The sequence below is a fragment of the Gallinula chloropus genome (genome assembly GCF_964237585.1).
Source record: "Gallinula chloropus genome assembly, chromosome: 27".
Classification (NCBI taxonomy): Eukaryota; Metazoa; Chordata; class Aves; order Gruiformes; family Rallidae; genus Gallinula; species Gallinula chloropus.
The window spans coordinates 5,543,542-5,562,379 of record NC_140112.1 but is presented as its reverse complement, the minus strand read 5'-3'; the positions used below and the strand labels follow the sequence as shown (position 1 = coordinate 5,562,379).

At 59.6% G+C, this 18,838-nt stretch overlaps 1 protein-coding gene across 1 annotated transcript; it reads right to left on the bottom strand.

Moving 5' to 3' along the window:
• Positions 1-626: 626 nt before the first annotated feature.
• On the bottom strand, positions 627-17,904 carry RAB44 (RAB44, member RAS oncogene family; the record flags this gene model as incomplete). Its single annotated transcript, XM_084275780.1, has 16 exons — positions 627-804; positions 1,249-1,325; positions 2,117-2,218; positions 3,168-3,282; positions 3,631-3,712; positions 4,171-4,719; positions 13,165-14,285; positions 14,810-14,904; positions 15,120-15,168; positions 15,528-15,715; positions 16,027-16,122; positions 16,245-16,335; positions 16,617-16,760; positions 17,047-17,218; positions 17,485-17,599; positions 17,695-17,904. 16 exons carry the CDS (start codon positions 17,902-17,904, stop codon positions 723-725), a joined length of 3,288 nt encoding a protein of 1,095 aa, XP_084131906.1. The 3' UTR covers positions 627-722.
• Between the last annotated feature and the right edge of the window lie 934 nt (positions 17,905-18,838).

The window sequence follows — 18,838 nt, the reverse complement described above, 5'->3', positions numbered from 1 at the left end:
TGAGTCCAGCAGCTTGTCCTTCCCTGCCCACCCTGAGATTTGCTGCAACGGTGCAAAAAATCCACTCCAGGAGCAACACAGCTCCAGCAGCTTCATCCTCCCCCACAGCTCACGCCCCGGCGCTGCTCCTGCTACACAGGATGTGCACTCGGGGCTTTCAACTTATTCTCAGGGGGTTTTAGTAGTTTTTTCTGGCAAGAGCTGTTACTGCTCGCTGGTCTGGTAACCCAGGGAAGAGAACCACCAGCTTGGGCTTCCCTAACTGAAGAGACTTCAGAAGTGTGTTTAGGTGATACCACGTGTTTCATTGTTCCAGATCAAATCCGATCAGACCATGAAGCTGGAGCAGAAGTCGTCACTGATGGCCCTAAACCCCCCTGGGTTTACACACCAGGGAACTCATTTCTTTCATCCTGAGACTGGATTTCACTCCCTGCTCCACCCAGTATCGTTCCAGCATCTCAGATCCAGCCAGGTGCTTTTGCTGTCTCTTTCCTTAGGGTTTTTTTTGGGGGGGGTTGCCTCCAAAAGAAAGTGCTAAGTTTCCCAATACAGATTTTGGAGGGCTCCTGTGCTCTGGGACAGTCACTGGAGGTGAGTAGGGAAGGGGCTGGGTGACAGCCAGCTCCTCCACAGCACCTTTTGCTCACAGCATCCGAGAGACATCAGGCAAGGCAGGCACATGGGAGCAGAGATGCTGTCTGAGGGGTGTCTGTCCATCACTAGCAGCAGCCCTTCTTCTGGGGTGGCCTTGGTTCCTCTACCACCTTATTTTTTAATCCATCTTCATGAGCTTTGAGCAACCTGGGAGAAAAGGAAGGGAAATAAGCCAGGTGTTTCCCCTCTGGTTTGGGTTGCTATTTGTCTTGACAAGCATCAGTAAAGGACCCTCAGCCTGGCTGAAAGGAGTTAGAAACCTTCCAGGTCAGGGCCATCCAAGAACCACAGGCTCTGCTAGGAAAAATAAAGCCAACCTAAATCAATTCACAGACTGAATTCCTTGCAGTCAACCCAAGGAGAAATCAGCAGTATCCTGAGAAGGACTTTATTAATCTCCTTGCAACGCTGCCTGTTCTGGAGACATTTCTTTCTCTCCAGTTCATCCCAGCCATGCACATGAGTATTTCCCTGATGGTTGGGCATGTGGAATTCCAAATGACAGTAACACAGTGGCATTTGGAGTTCAAAAAAGCAGGAGAGAGCCTGTTAAATTCAGGAGAGCTTGGAAAAATCCCAGCAGTGCCTCACCTGATGAAGCTGACCATGGACTCAGAGACGTTGTGGCCCGAGGCAGCGCTACATTCGTAAAACATCAGCTGATGCTCCTGGAAGACACAGAGCCCAGACACACATGGAACGTTCTCTTGCACTGGCTTAATGTAGGAGTAAAGAGCCACAGGCAAGAGGAAACAGGAGGGGCTTGAGGAAACAAGCAACTCAGTACTGGAATACGAGGGTGAAATCCAGCTGTTCTTGTAGCTACAACATCCACTTCTAACACCAAGGAAAAGGCTGACAGACTGAGCAGTGATGCCCCTTGGTTAGCAGAGTGAATACAGAGATGTAATGAGATATTCCCAGGCCTTTGGTGCCTGCCAGTGCCTGGTTTGGGGGGGGGGGAGCATCTCACCCCTTGTCCTGCTGCCTCCATGTGTAAAACCAGCCCAAATCCCATAAGCTTTGAAATTCATTTAGTAAAAGTGAGACTCTTCTCACCTCCTTTTTATTCACTATTCTACATTTGAAGAGATGAATTGTGCTTTAAGTATTTCAGTATCTTTAAAACAGGACAGGGCTTGGTGGCTTTATCGTTCTTTCTCTGATGCTGGGAAGATTTGTGACACCATGGCAAAGGTAAGTGGAGCTGAAAGCATTTTGATTCATGGATCCAGCCCCATAAACAGCTTTACTTGGGGGGTGCCAAGTCCAAACTCAAGCAGGAAGGGGAAAGCAAGGCAGGGGAGGGTGGAAGATGGGGTCAGACATCACTTTCCTGACCACTGATGCACAGAAGGTAAATTAAGGGCTTTCACCTTTCCCCAGCTCCTCAGGCTGGTGGCATCTGTCCTTGCCTAGCTCAGGGGCACAGCAGGCTTCAGCAGGGCCATGCACTTACCTTGGCCAAGCGTTCCCCCTCCTCAGTAGGGACCCGTCTCTCTGCAGCACGGTCTGTTTTGTTCCCGAGAAGCAGAATCCCAACTCCATCTTCTGCTCCTTCCTGGGTAAATACAGAGCACAGAGTCAGGAGCACATCTGAACCTGCCCCTAATCCCAGGCAGCCACACTCTCCAGACAGATCCTGGAGCACCATGAAGGATGCCCACAGATTTGGGCCATCAACAAAACCTTAAATTCTTAAACTAGTTTAACAGCATTTAGGGAAAGGATGGGTTTTCCCCCTTCCATCACCCATCCTGGTCTGTTAAGAGGGCAGAGCACAGGGTGAGTTCCCCTTGTAGTGAATTCACTTTGTGTTCGACTTCAAGAACCCTCCAGAAGATGCTTGGGCTGGGATTTACAGGCACTGAGCAAGGCACATCCTATCGTGTTCCCATGTTCTTGAGCACTGACTTTGATTGGAAATCTCTGCCCAGTTGTTCATTACACACAGGGCACCTCCCATTTCCCAGGACTCCACGTGTTCCCAATCTCACCTCCAGTGTTCCCCATTCCTCTGCACTCTTTAACTTTTAAAGAGCTGATTGTTAGTGTAATGATGCTAGCAAATCATAGACTGGCATGGGTTGGAAGGGACCCCAAGGGTCCCAGAGCTCCAACCCCCTGCCACAGGCAGGGCCACCAACCTCCAGGCCTGGAGCTACACAAGGTTGCCCAGGGCCCCATCCAACCTGGCCTTGAACACCCCCAGGGATGGGACACCCACCCCCTCTCTGGGCAGCCCCTTCCAGCCCCTCACCACTCTCTCTGCAAAGAACTTCCCCCTAATATCTCATCTAACCCTTCCCTCCTTTAGCTTTAACCCATCTCCCCTCTCAGTACCTGAATTTAAATCCAAGAAATCCTCTTTTCTAACGACAGCAAAGCGCGTGCCCCGTGCCAGAGGCCTCGGTCTCCTCCACACCTCCATCCCCAACTGGTCAGAGCCACCCCCAGTTCCAAGGCCTCGGGGGGGGGGGGGGAGAAGGAGGTTTCCCTGCTTCACCCACCTGGATGCAGGTCAGCCAGTACCTCACGTCCGAGAAGGAATACTCGGAGGTGATGTCGTACATCAGCACCACCCCGTCCGCCTTCCGGAAGTACTGCTTGGTGACGCTGCGGTACCTGCGCGCAGGGTAACGGTCACTGGTAAGGCCTAAGGAGGCGTCACCGAGAAGCACCCTGAAATCCCAGTGGGAAAGCTGGAAACACACACCTACAACCCCCCCCCCCACACACACACACACTGGTTTTGCTCCCGTCCCGAGCGCAGAGGCCGTGCAAAGTGCTTATTTTTATCTTAATGACTTCCTTTATTATTCTTTATCAGACGCCACACTGTGCAGAGTCCCTTCGTCAACAAACCACCCCTCCCTTGCTCAGCAAAGCCAGGAACATTCACTCCCACTGAACTACCACAGCAAAGCCTCAGAACCCCAGCAGAGGTTGCTCCCCCTTGGCACAGCACCTTACCTTTCTTGGCCAGCTGAGTCCCACAGGCGGAGAGAAAAGCACTTGTTATCCACAACAAGATTCTTGACCTGATAATCCAGTCCTAGGAGCCACAAAAAGGGGTATTTGGGTACTGTAGAGCTCATCCCAGTGACAAGAGGATGGATGGAGAAGGTGCATGGGGCAGGTGAGGCTGCAGCTCAAGCAGGCTGGTCCTAAGCGAACCTCCAGCTTTTAGATCTTTGATGGCTGGATTTTGGGAAGGTCTCTAATCTCATGATGAATAAAGCCAGGCTGGCTAAGAGAGGAGAATAAAGCAGAGAGAAGAGTGCTAGGACTATTGGTATTGGTGCCTTGGAGAGGGCAAGAAGGACCAGCCTGCTCAGGAGCATCCGGGGCTGTGAATTTGGTGGGCTGGGGACAGGTCATAGAGCACGCTTGGCACGAGCCCTAACATGCCTGTAATGGTCTCCAGCAGCTTGTGGGGTGGAGGAGAGGGCACTGTGAAGAACTGTGAAGCAAGTGCAGAGCCACGTGGGAGGGGAGCTGGGGGAGACCTACCTACTGTGGCGGCGAGGTGCGGGTTGAAGGCGTCCGCGTGCAGCCGGTACAGGAACGAGGTCTTGCCCACGTGGGAGTCCCCAACGAACAGCACGTTGTAGAGGTGGTCTGGGCCCAGCAAGGCTTCTGCCCCAGCTGCAGTCACAGGCCCTGGACCTCCTGGGCTCATTTTCTGCCCAGCCTCTTGCTGCTGCTGCTCCTGCAGCCCAGGGTGGGGGGCTTTGCTCTGCTCTCCCACCAGCTGCCTTTGAGGTTGCACGCTGATGACGGCCGCATCCCTCAGCGAGCTGCTTCTGAGGCCCGTCCCCACCTGATCATTCTCAGCACCGTCCTCCTGTTGCACCCTCGTGTGAGGGGTCGATGCCGGTGGCACCTCCTGTCTCGGAGGCTCAGCGGGTCTGGCAGCTCCCTGCTCCCTTCCCATCCCATGCGGCGGCTTCTCCGGCTGCTGGGGAGCAGTGTGAAGCTTCACCTGGTCTCTCTGTGCTGAGACCTGCTCCTGGAGCTCACTTGGGGCTGCCTGTCCCGAACCACCTAGCTGCCAGGCATCTGGAACGAGAACATCCTCCTGCATCATCCTTTGCAGCTGCAGAGCGCTGATTTGTGACGGCCCTTGGGAGAGCGGGGGGGCCAGCACAGGCAGGCCATCATCATCATCGTGGCCATGCTTCATCCCTGGAGGCTGAGTGCCAACTAAACTCCTCGCCCCTGCCTCCAGCCTCCCTCCCTGCTCCGCTTCCAGAGCTTGAGCTGCATCCAAAGGCCTGTCCTCTGCATCATTCCCCTCTCCCTGTGGTATTTCCAGTGTCTGGGCATCCTCTGGGATCTGCACATCGGCCCCAGTGAGTGTTCCCAGCATCATGTTCACAGCAGGACCCTCAGCAGCACCCTCAGGATGTAAAGTGGCCTCAGGTTGGGGACACACATGTGCACCAGCAGCCCCCTCCCACACGTCTGCGGTATGAGCTGCACGCAGACCAGCCTCCAAGCCAGGGGTCTGGCTCTGCTCCCCCTCCTGCATTCCAGCTGGGCCCTGGGGTGCCAGGTCTGCCCCATCCTCAGCCTCCTCCACCAGCTCCATTGCTGCTGGACCCTCCCCTGCCAGGGGGGTTTCTGGGCTGGCACCCCCAGGCAGCTGCGTGTCTGCCTGGGCATCCTCTGCCCCCACCAGTTCCAGTGCCTGAGCCTTAACTGGGAGCATCCCCCCCAGGTCTGGGCTCCCCACAGGTGTTTGTGCTGGGGAAGGACCCTCAGCACACACCACAGCAGCACCCACTGCCTCTGCCAGCCCCAAATCCTGGTTACCATCCTCCTCCAGCTGTTGCACCCCTGGAGCCACGCTGCCTCCCTGCTCTGGATCCAGGTAACCAGCCTCTCTTGGCAGCAGATGATCTGATCCTGTGCCCCCTCCTGGGGTGGATTCGAGCTCATCCACCTCCAAAAGCAGCGGCACGTTGACATCAGCACTCTGGTCCCCCAGCACAGCCTGGATCACAGCCTCTTCCCATGGCTGCACATCCAAACCTGGCTCCTCTCCCTGTGGATCAGGCTCAGGCTCATGCAGCAGCTCATCCTCACCCTGCCCTGAGTCCTCTGCCTCCCTCATTTCTAACAACTCTGGAGTATCCAGCTGGTCCAGGGGTTGCACATCTGGAGCCCAACACCCTCCCTGCTCTGTATCCAGATAACCAGCTTCACTGGGGGGCTGCAGATCTCCCTCTGTGCCCCCTCCCAGGGTGGATTTGAGCTCATCCACCTCCAAAACCAGTGACACGTTGGCATCAGCACTCTGGGCCCCCAGCACAGCCTGGATCACAGCCTCTTCCCGTGGCTGCACATCCAAACCTGGCTCCTCTCCCTGTGGATTGAGCTCAGGCTCGTCCAGCAGCTCATCCTCACCCTGCCCTAAGCCCTCTTCTTCCCCTTTTTCTGCTACCTCTGGAGTATCGAGCTGGTCCAGGGGTTGCACATCTGGAGCCTCACTCCCTCCCTGCTCTGTACAGAGCTGCACAGCTGCCTCTGTCTCACCTCCTGGCATTGATTTGAGCTCATCCATCTCCAAAAGAGGAGGCACATTGGCAACAGCACTCTGGTCCCCCAGCACAGCCAGGCTTTCAGCCTCTTCCCATGGCTGCACACCTTGGGAAACCCCTTCTCCCTGTGGATCAGGCTCAGGCTCGTGCAGCAGCTCATCCTCACCCTGCCCTGAGTCTCCTGCCTCCCCTTTGTCTGCTACCTCTGGAGTATCCAGCTGGTCCAGGGGTTGCACATCTGGAGCCTCCGTCATTCCCAGCTCTGTATCCAGATAACCAGCTTCACTGGGGGGCTGCAGATCTCCCTCTGTGCCCCCTCCCAGGGTCACTTTGAGCTTCTCTGCCTCTAGAGTCTCCTGCACGTTGGCATCAGCTCTCTGGTCCCCCAGTACATCCTGGATCACAGCCTCTTCCCATGGCTGCACATCCAAACCTGGCTCCTCTCCCTGTGGATCGAGCTCAGCCTCATGCAGCATCTCACACTCACCCTGCCCTTCCTCATCCTCCTCCACCAGCTGCATCGCTGCTGGACCCTCCCCTGCCAGGGGGGTTTCTGGGCTGGCACCCCCAGACAGCTGCGTGTCTGCCTGGGCATCCTCTGCCTCCCCCTTTTCTACTGACTCTGCAGTGTCCAGCGCATCCAGGGGTTGCACATCTGGAGCCACTGTCCCTCCCTGCTCGGTACAGAGCTGCAGAGCTGCCTCTGTGCCTTCTCCTGGGGTTGATTTGAGCTCATCCACCTCCAAAAGTGGCAACACATTGGCATCAGCACTCTGGTCCCCCAGCACAGCCTGGATCACAGCCTCTTCCCATGGCTGCACACCTTGGGAAACCCCTTCTCCCTGTGGATCGAGCTCAGGCTCGTGCAGCAGCTCATCCTCATCCTGCCTTGAGTCCTCTGCCTCCCTCATTTCTGCTACCTCTGGGGTGTCCAGCTGGTCCAGGGGCTGCACATCTGGAGACTCAGTCCCTCCTTGCTCTGTATCCAGATAACCAGCTTCACTTGGCAGCTGCAGATCTCCCTCTGTGCCCCCTCCCAGGGTCACTTTGAGCTTCTCTGCCTCTACAGTTTCCTGCACGTTGACATCAGCACTCTGGTTCCCCAGCACAGCCTGGGTCACAGCCTCTTCCCATGGCTGCACATCCAAACCTGGCCCCTCTTCCTGTGGATCGAGTTCAGCCTCATGCAGCATCTCACACTCACCCTGCCCTTCTTCCCCATCCTCAGCCTCCTCCACCAGCTCCATCGCTGCTGGACCCTCCCCTGCCAGGGGGGTTTCTGGGCTGGCACCCCCAGGCAGCTGCGTGTCTGCCTGGGCATCCTCTGCCTCTGCCAGTTCCAGGCCCTGAGACTCAGCCAGGAACAGCCCATCCTGCTTGCTGCCCTCTCCCTGCACCAGTTCCAGCTGCCCATCTTCCTCTGGGTGCTCTACATCTCCACCCCCCTCCACTCCTGCTCTCTGCACCCCAAATGTCATCAGAGGCAGAGGAGCAGGACCCCCCCTTCCAGTACTGAATTCATCAGCCTGGGCTCCTGGCTGCTCCTCTGCCCCAGATCCATCTCCCTGCCCCAGTCCTGCCCCATGCAGAACCATCAGGGGCTCCTGTGGCACCTCATGCTCACCCTGCGCTCGCCCCTCACCCCTGACCTTAAGCTGCAGGGCTGTGGGGTCTCCCCCAGAATGGGGGGCTTCTGGGCTGGCACCCGCAGGCAGCTGAGTGTCTGCCTGGGATTCCTCTGCCCCCATCAGTTCCAGTGCCTGAGCCTTAACTGGGAGCATCCCCCCCAGGTCTGGGCTCCCCACAGGGGTTTGTGCTGGGGAAGGACCCTCAGCACACACCACAGCAGCACCCACTGCCTCTGCCAGCCCCAAATCCTGGTTACCATCCTCCTCCAGCTGTTGCACCCCTGGAGCCACGCTGCCTCCCTGCTCTGGATCCAGGTAACCAGCCTCTCTTGGCAGCAGCAGATCTGCTTCTGTGCCCCCTCCTGGGGTGGATTCGAGCTCATCCACCTCCAAAAGCAGCGGCACGTTGGCATCAGCGCTCTGGTCCCCCAGCACAGCCTGGATCACAGCCTCTTCCCTTGGCTGCACACCTTGGGAAACCCCTTCTCCCTGTGTATCGAGCTCAGGCTCATGCAGCAGCTCATACTCACCCTGCCCTTCTTCCCCATTCTCAGCCTCTAATGCCAGCTGCATCACTGATGAGCCCTCTTGTCCCTGGTGGGTTTCTGGGCTGGCTCCCCCAGGCAGCTGAATGTCTGCCTGGGATTCCTCTGCCCCCATCAGTTCCAGTGCCTGAGCCTTAACTGGGAGCATCCCCCACAGGTCTGGGCTCCCCACAGGGGTTTGTACTGGGGAAGGACCCTCAGCACACACCACAGCAGCACCCACTGCCTCTGCCAGCCCCAAATCCTGGTTACCATCCTCCTCCAGCTGTTGCACCCCTGGAGCCACGCTGCCTCCCTGCTCTGGATCCAGGTAACCAGCCTCTCTTGGCAGCAGCTGATCTGATCCTGTGCCCCCTCCTGGGGTGGATTCGAGCTCATCCACCTCCAAAACCAGTGACACATTGGCATCAGTGCTCTGGTCCCCCCACATGCCCTGGATCACAGCCTCTTCCCATGGCTGCACACCTTGGGAAACCCCTTCTCCCTGTGGATTGAGCTCAGCCTTAGGCAGCAGCTCACACTCACCCTGCCCTCGTGCTCCATCCTCAGCCTCCTCCACCAGCTGCAGTGCTGCATGGTCTCCCCTTCCCTGCAGAGTTTCTGGACCAGGTCTCCCAGGCAGCTGCGTGTCTTCCTGGGCATCCTCTGCCTCCTGCTTTTCTGCTACCTCTGGAGTATCCAGCTGCTCCAGGGGTTGCACATCTGGAGTAACACTCCCTCCCTGCTCTGTATCCAGATAACCAGCTTCATTGGGGGGCTGCAGATCTCCCTCTGTGCCCCCTCCCAGGGTCACTTTGAGCTTCTCTTCCTCTACAGTCTCCTGCACATTGACATCAGCACTCTGGACCCCCAGCACAGCCTGGATCACAGCCTCTTCCCATGGCTGCACATCCAAACCTGGCCCCTCTCCCTGAGGATCAATCACAGGCTCATGCACCAGCTCACACTCACCCTGCCCTTCTTCCCCATCCTCAGCCTCCTCCACCAGCTCCATCGCTGCTGGACCCTCCCCTGCCAGGGGGGTTTCTGGGCTGGCACCCCCAGGCAGCTGAGTGTCTGCCTGAGATTCCTCTGCCCCCACCAGTTCCAGTGCCTGAGCCTTAACTGGGAGCATCCCCCACAGGTCTGGGCTCCCCACAGGGGTTGGTACTGGGGAAGGACCCTCAGCACACACCACAGCAGCACCCACTGCCTCTGCCAGCCCCAAATCCTGGTTACCATCCTCCTCCAGCTGTTGCACCCCTGGAGCCACGCTGCCTCCCTGCTCTGGATCCAGGTAACCAGCCTCTCTTGGCAGCAGCTGATCTGATCCTGTGCCCCCTCCCGGGGTGGATTTGAGCTCATCCACCTCCAAAAGTGGCAACACATTGGCATCAGTGCTCTGGTCCCCCAGCACAGCCTGGATCACAGCCTCTTCCCATGGCTGCACACCTTCGGAAACCTCTTCTCCCTGTGGATTGAGCTCAGGCTCGTGCAGCAGCTCATCCTCACCCTGCCCTGAGTCCTCTGCCTCCCTCATTTCTAATAACTCTGGAGTATCCAGCTGCTCCAGGGGCTGCACATCTGGAGACTCAGTCCCTCCTTGCTCTGTATCCAGATAACCAGCTTCACTGGGGGGCTGCAGATCTCCCTCTGTGCCCCCTCCCAGGGTCACTTTGAGCTTCTCTGCCTCTAGAGTCTCCTGCTCGTTGACATCAGCACTCTGGTTCCCCAGCACAGTCTGGATCACAGCCTCTTCCCATGGCTGCACAACTTCAGGAGCCCTCTCCCCCTGTGGATTGAGCTCAGCCTTAGGCAGCAGCTCACACTCACCCTGCCCTCGTGCTCCATCCTCAGCCTCCTCCACCAGCTGCAGTGCTGCAGGGTCTCCCCTTCCCTGCAGAGTTTCTGGGCCAGGTCTCCCAGGCAGCTGCGTGTCTTCCTGGGCATCCTCTGCCTCCTGCTTTTCTGCTACCTCTGGAGTATCCAGCTGCTCCAGGGGTTGCACATCTGGAGCCTCACTCCCTTCCTGCTCTGTATCCAGATAACCAGCTTCACGGGGGGGCTGCAGATCTCTCTCTGGGCCCCCTCCCAGGGTCACTTTGAGCTTCTCTGCCTCTAGAGTCTCCTGCACGTTGGCATCAGCACTCTGGACCCCCAGCACAGCCTGGATCACAGCCTCTTCCCATGGCTGCACATCCAAACCTGGCCCCTCTCCCTGAGGATCAATCACAGGCTCATGCACCAGCTCACACTCACCCTGCCCTTCTTCCCCATCCTCAGCCTCCTCCACCAGCTCCATCGCTGCTGGACCCTCCCCTGCCAGGGGGGTTTCTGGGCTGGCACCCCCAGGTAACTGCGTGTCTGCCTGAGATTCCTCTGCCCCCACCAGTTCCAGTGCCTGAGCCTTAACTGGGAGCATCCCCCCCAGGTCTGGGCTCCCCACAGGGGTTTGTACTGGGGAAGGACCCTCAGCACACAGCACAGCAGCACCCACTGCCTCTGCCAGCCCCAAATCCTGGTTACCATCCTCCTCCAGCTGTTGCACCCCTGGAGCCACGCTGCCTCCCTGCTCTGGATCCAGGTAACCAGCCTCTCTTGGCAGCAGCTGATCTGATCCTGTGCCCCCTCCTGGGGTGGATTCGAGCTCATCCACCTCCAAAACCAGTGACACATTGGCATCAGTGCTCTGGTCCCCCCACATGCCCTGGATCACAGCCTCTTCCCATGGCTGCACACCTTGGGAAACCCCTTCTCCCTGTGGATTGAGCTCAGCCTTAGGCAGCAGCTCACACTCACCCTGCCCTCGTGCTCCATCCTCAGCCTCCTCCACCAGCTGCAGTGCTGCATGGTCTCCCCTTCCCTGCAGAGTTTCTGGACCAGGTCTCCCAGGCAGCTGCGTGTCTTCCTGGGCATCCTCTGCCTCCTGCTTTTCTGCTACCTCTGGAGTATCCAGCTGCTCCAGGGGTTGCACATCTGGAGTAACACTCCCTCCCTGCTCTGTATCCAGATAACCAGCTTCATTGGGGGGCTGCAGATCTCCCTCTGTGCCCCCTCCCAGGGTCACTTTGAGCTTCTCTTCCTCTACAGTCTCCTGCACATTGACATCAGCACTCTGGACCCCCAGCACAGCCTGGATCACAGCCTCTTCCCATGGCTGCACATCCAAACCTGGCCCCTCTCCCTGAGGATCAATCACAGGCTCATGCACCAGCTCACACTCACCCTGCCCTTCTTCCCCATCCTCAGCCTCCTCCACCAGCTCCATCGCTGCTGGACCCTCCCCTGCCAGGGGGGTTTCTGGGCTGGCACCCCCAGGCAGCTGAGTGTCTGCCTGAGATTCCTCTGCCCCCACCAGTTCCAGTGCCTGAGCCTTAACTGGGAGCATCCCCCACAGGTCTGGGCTCCCCACAGGGGTTGGTACTGGGGAAGGACCCTCAGCACACACCACAGCAGCACCCACTGCCTCTGCCAGCCCCAAATCCTGGTTACCATCCTCCTCCAGCTGTTGCACCCCTGGAGCCACGCTGCCTCCCTGCTCTGGATCCAGGTAACCAGCCTCTCTTGGCAGCAGCTGATCTGATCCTGTGCCCCCTCCCGGGGTGGATTTGAGCTCATCCACCTCCAAAAGTGGCAACACATTGGCATCAGTGCTCTGGTCCCCCAGCACAGCCTGGATCACAGCCTCTTCCCATGGCTGCACACCTTCGGAAACCTCTTCTCCCTGTGGATTGAGCTCAGGCTCGTGCAGCAGCTCATCCTCACCCTGCCCTGAGTCCTCTGCCTCCCTCATTTCTAATAACTCTGGAGTATCCAGCTGCTCCAGGGGCTGCACATCTGGAGACTCAGTCCCTCCTTGCTCTGTATCCAGATAACCAGCTTCACTGGGGGGCTGCAGATCTCCCTCTGTGCCCCCTCCCAGGGTCACTTTGAGCTTCTCTGCCTCTAGAGTCTCCTGCTCGTTGACATCAGCACTCTGGTTCCCCAGCACAGTCTGGATCACAGCCTCTTCCCATGGCTGCACAACTTCAGGAGCCCTCTCCCCCTGTGGATTGAGCTCAGCCTTAGGCAGCAGCTCACACTCACCCTGCCCTCGTGCTCCATCCTCAGCCTCCTCCACCAGCTGCAGTGCTGCAGGGTCTCCCCTTCCCTGCAGAGTTTCTGGGCCAGGTCTCCCAGGCAGCTGCGTGTCTTCCTGGGCATCCTCTGCCTCCTGCTTTTCTGCTACCTCTGGAGTATCCAGCTGCTCCAGGGGTTGCACATCTGGAGCCTCACTCCCTTCCTGCTCTGTATCCAGATAACCAGCTTCACGGGGGGGCTGCAGATCTCTCTCTGGGCCCCCTCCCAGGGTCACTTTGAGCTTCTCTGCCTCTAGAGTCTCCTGCACGTTGGCATCAGCACTCTGGACCCCCAGCACAGCCTGGATCACAGCCTCTTCCCATGGCTGCACATCCAAACCTGGCCCCTCTCCCTGAGGATCAATCACAGGCTCATGCACCAGCTCATACTCACCCTGCCCTTCCTCCCCATCCTCAGCCTCCTCCACCAGCTCCATCGTTGCTGGACCCTCCCCTGCCAGGGGGGTTTCTGGGCTGGCACCCCCAGGTAACTGCGTGTCTGCCTGAGATTCCTCTGCCCCCACCAGTTCCAGTGCCTGAGCCTTAACTGGGAGCATCCCCCCCAGGTCTGGGCTCCCCACAGGGGTTTGTACTGGGGAAGGACCCTCAGCACACAGCACAGCAGCACCCACTGCCTCTGCCAGCCCCAAATCCTGGTTACCATCCTCCTCCAGCACCTCTGCACCCACACTCCCTCCCTGTGCTGCCTCTCCCTTTGCAGACTCCCCCTGTGGCTGCAGCTCTGCCTCCCCAGGCTGCGTTACCTCCACCTCCCCTTCCTCTCCCCCAGCCCCTCTGCTCCCTCCCTGCTGAGCTGGCAGCATCTTGGCACCCGAGGGGTCTCCCTGCAGCTCCACACTGACATGTCCTTCCTCCAGCATCCCCAGGCCAGCAGCCACTGTCACCTCGGGGGCAGCATCCTCCTGGGATGGTGGCTCTGGCTCCAGGCGCTCTCCAGGCTGTATTTCGTGTTCCTGGGGGAGCCCTGACAGTGGCCCAGCCTCCTGCCCCAGCCCTGCTCCTGGGGGCTGCACACACTCCTCCTGAGGGGCAGCCAGGCCAAGCTGCCCTCCTGCTGCTAGACCTGCCTCCCCAGCCTCAGCTGGCCCCAAGCCCACCTCCAGATTTTCTCCCTGGGATAATGCTGCTTCCTTAGCTTCTCCCAGGAGCCAGGCCTCCTCCCAGCCTGTTTTTCCCTGCATCCATCCTTCTCCCTCCCCCTCCAGCAGCACCCACTCTCCTGCCTCCCTGCTCTCCCCCTCTGCTCCTTGCGGGTCCTCAGCTGCCCTTGGCATCGGCTCCTTCACAGCAGAGCCCTTTCCTTGCAGGAATATCATCCCCCATGCCTCCTCCAGCGTCTCTCCCTGCTCTGCCCCCAGCTCCTGAGCCCTGGGGTGCCCGGCTCCCACGGACGCACCAGCCTGTGTTACATCTGGAGCAGGAAGTTCAGCTGTGGCTGGTCCCTCTTTCAGGTCTCCTTCAAACGTCTCGTGACCAACGGGGCTGGAGAGGGTCTCTTCCCTGACCCCAGGGGGTGTGCCATGGCCTGTGGCTGCCTCTGGCCCCATCTGGGGCTCAGCATCATTCCAGGGCTTTTGGGCAGCCTCTGCCAGCACAGGGGGTGCATCGAGTGCCTGTGGCTTCAGCTGTTTGTTCAGAGCAGCTATTGCATCATTCATCTCTCTTAGCAAAGAGCTTTGGTCAGAAAAGTGTTCCTCTTTCAGAAACTCTGGGAAAGGGTCCTCTTCTGTGGAGCCTGCCCTTGGCTGGGGTCCCAAAGAGCTTACTTCTGCTGGTGGCATTTCCCAAACCCTGGAAAGGGCAGAGAAGTGGGAAGATCAGCCCAGTCCCATCCCCAGGTCAGGCTCCAGCTCCCTCCCATCCATCTGGGCTGGTACCAGGAGGGTCTTTCCTCCCCTACCTCACCCCATCCTTCTCCAATCTTGACTGTATTTATCCTTGAGCTGTACTGGAAGCTCACACAGGCAGCAAATGGGGACAGGGGAGAGGGGGATGCACACCAGGGGAGACAGAGATGGGGCTGCATCCTGCCTGTGAGCGAGCCTGCCTCTTCCCAGGCTCCAGATTTCCATGGCTGGAGAGGAAAAGCCAACTCAGCCAAGTGCAGGGAGTGCTGGAGACTAAGGAGTGATGCACATGGGTGAGCTGGGGTGAGGTCTGATCCCCAGGAGGAGATGGGTGTGTGGGGAGGGAGCACTGAAAGGAACACACATCGGGGTTTGCCTGGGCTGGGTGGAGCAGTTGGGACCTTGGTACCAGCCCACAGATGTTGAGGGCACGAACTGAAGCAGCAGCTGTTGCCCAGGAGCTCTTACACTTGGTGGATGCTCTTGGTTTTGGTCTTGGTGCCCTGGGACCCCAGCCTGATCCTCATCTTGGAGTGGTACACCTCGCTCTTCTCCAGACTCGCCTGCAGCCAAGGGGGTGAGAGGAGGAGAGAGAAAAGCACTTGGCAAGGGAGCCAACGATGTGAAAGGATGCTGAGCTTGTGGGCAGGTATCCAGGTGCACCCACCCAAAATCCTGGGGGTATCAGAGCTGACGTGCCCTCCCCAGGGTGCCATGCCAAGGCCTTGGGGCACAGACACCCTGTCCCATCCCATCCCCACACACCCATCTCAGGTACCTGTGGGGACAGCGGGGTCTTGCTGGGAAGCTCAGCCACCACCCTGTATCTGCAGACACAGAGCACAAGGGTCAAAATGACATTTTCACCCTCTTCACCATGTCCATCCCAACCCTGGGGGGCTGTCCCCAGCCTGGAGGCAGTGACAGGCTGGAGCAGGACAGCAAAACCTTGCACCAGCCCTGGTTGGGTGCCTCTGGGTGAAGGATGTCCCCATGTCCCCAGGCACCACCCTCAAGGACACATTCAGTGCATGATGCTGATACCCAGCCACGACTAATCTGCACCACAGAGACCACTGAAGCATCGTGATGGCTGAGACCCATCAAACTCCCCCTCCAGCCCCTGCAGCCCCCAGGATGAAGCCACCCACGTGCAGAGGGACACGACAGTCCCTCAGCGACTCACCTGGGCTCCTCCACGTGCCCCTGAGCCACCGCAGCCCGTGCTGTCTGCAGGCGCTCCTGGGTGTCCTGGAGCTGCTGGTGGAGGTGCTGCAGCTGCTCCTCCAGCAGCCTGTTGCTCTCCTCCAGCTGCTGGTTCTCGGTGCTGGTGGCTTGCTGGGTGCTGCGGAGGCTGCGGCACCGTGCCTCCAGCTGGGGGACAGCCAGAGGGACACTCACACCCCACCCAGAGCCCCGTGCAACAGCAATTAAGCAGCTATGGGTAATCATCTCCTCCAGACCTGGGGCTGGACGTGGCCCCGCTGAGAGGGATGGGCGGGAAGCTCAGCTTGGAGCCTCTGGAGAGGGAGAGGAGGGTTGGGGTGGGGGTGGGAAAGGTGGTGGTCGAGGTCCTACGTGACAACCTGCACCCAGGGCTCTGGACCAGCTGCACAGCAGCGTGTTGCTGCCAGAGGCACAGCCCAGAGAGATGGGGAAGGGATGTGGGGCCGGGGCCAGCTCACCTCCTCCTGCGCCGTGACCAAGCGCTGCACCTCCCTCTCGCTGGCACCCAGCGCCTGCTGCAGCTCCAGGTCCTGCTGCTGGCTCCTGGCCAGGCTCTGCCCCCACAACAAGCATCCTCGCACCCACTCGCCCGTCTGGGAGCTTCCAGAAGGGTTTGGGGGTGCTGGGTCCCCTCCCAGGGTGGGTGGCAAGGGGAGAGGAGCTGCTGGTGACCCACCTCCTGCTGCAGCCGCTGCTGCTCCTGCTGAATCTGCTGCTCCAGGGCCTCGCAGAGCTGCTGCACCTCCTTGTCGTGCTCAGCCACACGCCTGCCAGGGACAGCAAGGCCAGGGGGGTGGTCAGACCCTGCTGCCCTGGGTGCAGGTCCCTGAGACCCCCCCCCCCACATTGCCCTTGGGATCTGCAGGATGCAGGTGGGTCTGCCTGGAGAGGCTCACCCAGGGAGGACGTGTCCTCAGCCTCCCAGTGTGACTGGAGAGGGAGCCCGACCCCAAACGTCACCTCCACTCCCACAGGGATGCTGGAAGCACCCAGGTTTCTCCCTCCTCTGCTCCTCCCCACTGCCCTTGGAGGGGGGGGACACACTCACTTGTTCAGGGTCAGCTCCAAAGCCTCCTTCCTGCTCTTGGCCTCTTGGATGCGGTGCCTCATCTTGGCCAGGAAATCCTCCAGGTTGCCCAGGAGTTGGGGTTCATCCTGCCGGAGCTTCACCCACAGCTGCCAGATCTCCTGCCTGCAGGGAGAGGGGATTTTTGTGGTGAGCATCCCACCCAGCCCCCCGTCCCCCCCCAGGCAGTACAGCTATGGGGTCCTGGCTGATTTAACTCCTCTCATTCAGGACGGGTGGTCTTGGGGGACAGATCAGCATCGGGGTGACTGTGGGCCTGTCCCCTGGCCCTGTGCTCGGGCCAAAGGCACCTCCAAGCCATTCCTGGGCTCGCTGCCTGCACAGGGACCTCCTGCCCCAAGCCTCTCCCCCATCCTCAGGGCACCCATGGGTGCTCAACAGGGTGGCTTACTCTTCAGAGACGTTGTCTGTTCCCAGCTGTTCCATAAAGGCAGCGAAGTGTCTCTGCTCCTCGCTGTCTGCTCCCTCCGACACGGGGCTGGGGATGACCAGGCGGACCCTCCGGGATGCCACTTTGGAGCGGCGGTGCTGCCTGGCAGTTTTCTGGGAGCTCAGGAACTGCCCTGGAGACACCCCAAACCCTCAGTGCCTGCCCAAGGCAGCAGCACAGCCCGAACCCTGACGCTTCCCACCCCATGGCTCCCACAGGACCCTTCACCAGGCGAGCCCTGGGCTGACATGGGGACGATTTCTGGGCCACCATGTGCCACCCAGCAAGAGGAACGTTTCAGGTTCCTCCTGGGAAATCATCCAGGTTTTTCCTGGGGAAGCACAGGGGCTGCACCCAGGATCAGCCTGGGTGGCTCAGGGGCGACGTGCCGGCACTTACAGAGCCCAGCAGTGAACTCCTCGGTGCTCAGCCGCCCGGTGCCAGCAGCATCCAGCCCATCAAAGACGAGCTCCATCTCCTCCCTGCTGCACGGGAGATTCTCCTCCTGCAATTTCTAAGAACAAAGCAAATGAGGGGTGGGGGGAACCAGCCTCCAGCCACCACCCTGGTGGCTTTTAACCCAAGAAGACACCCTCATCCCTTCCTTACCTCCATGTCCGAGCGGGTGATGAACCCTGCCTGGTCCTTGTCCCGCTCCCTGAGGAAGTCCTGCACCTTCTGCATCATTTCGGATGCCCACGGGGACTCCTGCCCCGAGCTGGGGGCTGCGGCCGGTGGCTCAGCAGGGTCCTCCCGCAGCAGCTTGCGCCGGCTGGAGCCCATCCGCCGGCCCTTGGCACCTGCCCGGCGCTCGGACATGGCTCCTGCTCTGCCCTTGCCGAGGGGGAAGCTGCTGGGTGCTGAGCCTTGGCCGGCTCTCTCCTTGCTGGAGACCTTTGATCCGGTGTGGTGGGAGATGCAGGAGCAGGACTGAGCTGGGAATTCGTTATGGGTGGTGTGAGAGGCCCGTGGGTTTGGCAAGAGGAAGAGGAGCTCATCCCCCAGGGCACGGAGCAGCCCCCGACCCCACTGGCTGGGAGCCCAGCACCCCCCGGGCAAGGGGCTTCTCTGACCCCAGCCAAGCACCCATCCCAAAGCTCCCCCCCCGCTGTGGGGGGTGCACAGGGCTCGGGCACTGCTGGGGCTCCAGGGGCACCTGGGAGGTGACACACCGGGAGGTGACCCCAGCAAAGGACCAGCTGAGGAGATGCTGGGGGTCTGGGCAATGCGTGGTGGTCCCACCTGCTTTCCCAGAGCTCAGCAGCAGGTTTTAAAGTTCCCCCCACCCCTCTTCCTCCTCCTCCTCGGGCTTTCGCAGCCATGAGTCACCTCAGGAAGAGCCGTGTGACACCTCGGGGAGGGTTTCACCACCGCGCCTGCGGGGTCCGAGCTGGGGGCCCCCCCCGCTCCCCATCGTGGGTGGGTGACAGTGGCACCAGCAGCCCCCCTGCCACCCCCACAGGAGTCATTCTGTGCCTGGCAAAGCCAAAAGCACGGCTGAAGGAAGCCATGGAGAGCAGCTGATGTAGAGCTGGATGCAGCCTGGCTTCCTGCTCCCAGCCTGGGAAACCCCCCCCACCACCACCCCCCCACCCCGATGCTCCATCCCCCAGCCCCCCTCCTTTTGTGATGTGAAATGGAGTTTCTGCTCCAGCCCGGGGGGCACCAGAAACACGCCCCCAAATAACCCCCCAAAACGTCTCCTTCCCCTTCACAGCCCCACAGGCACTGCCCAGTGCCAATACGGGGGCAT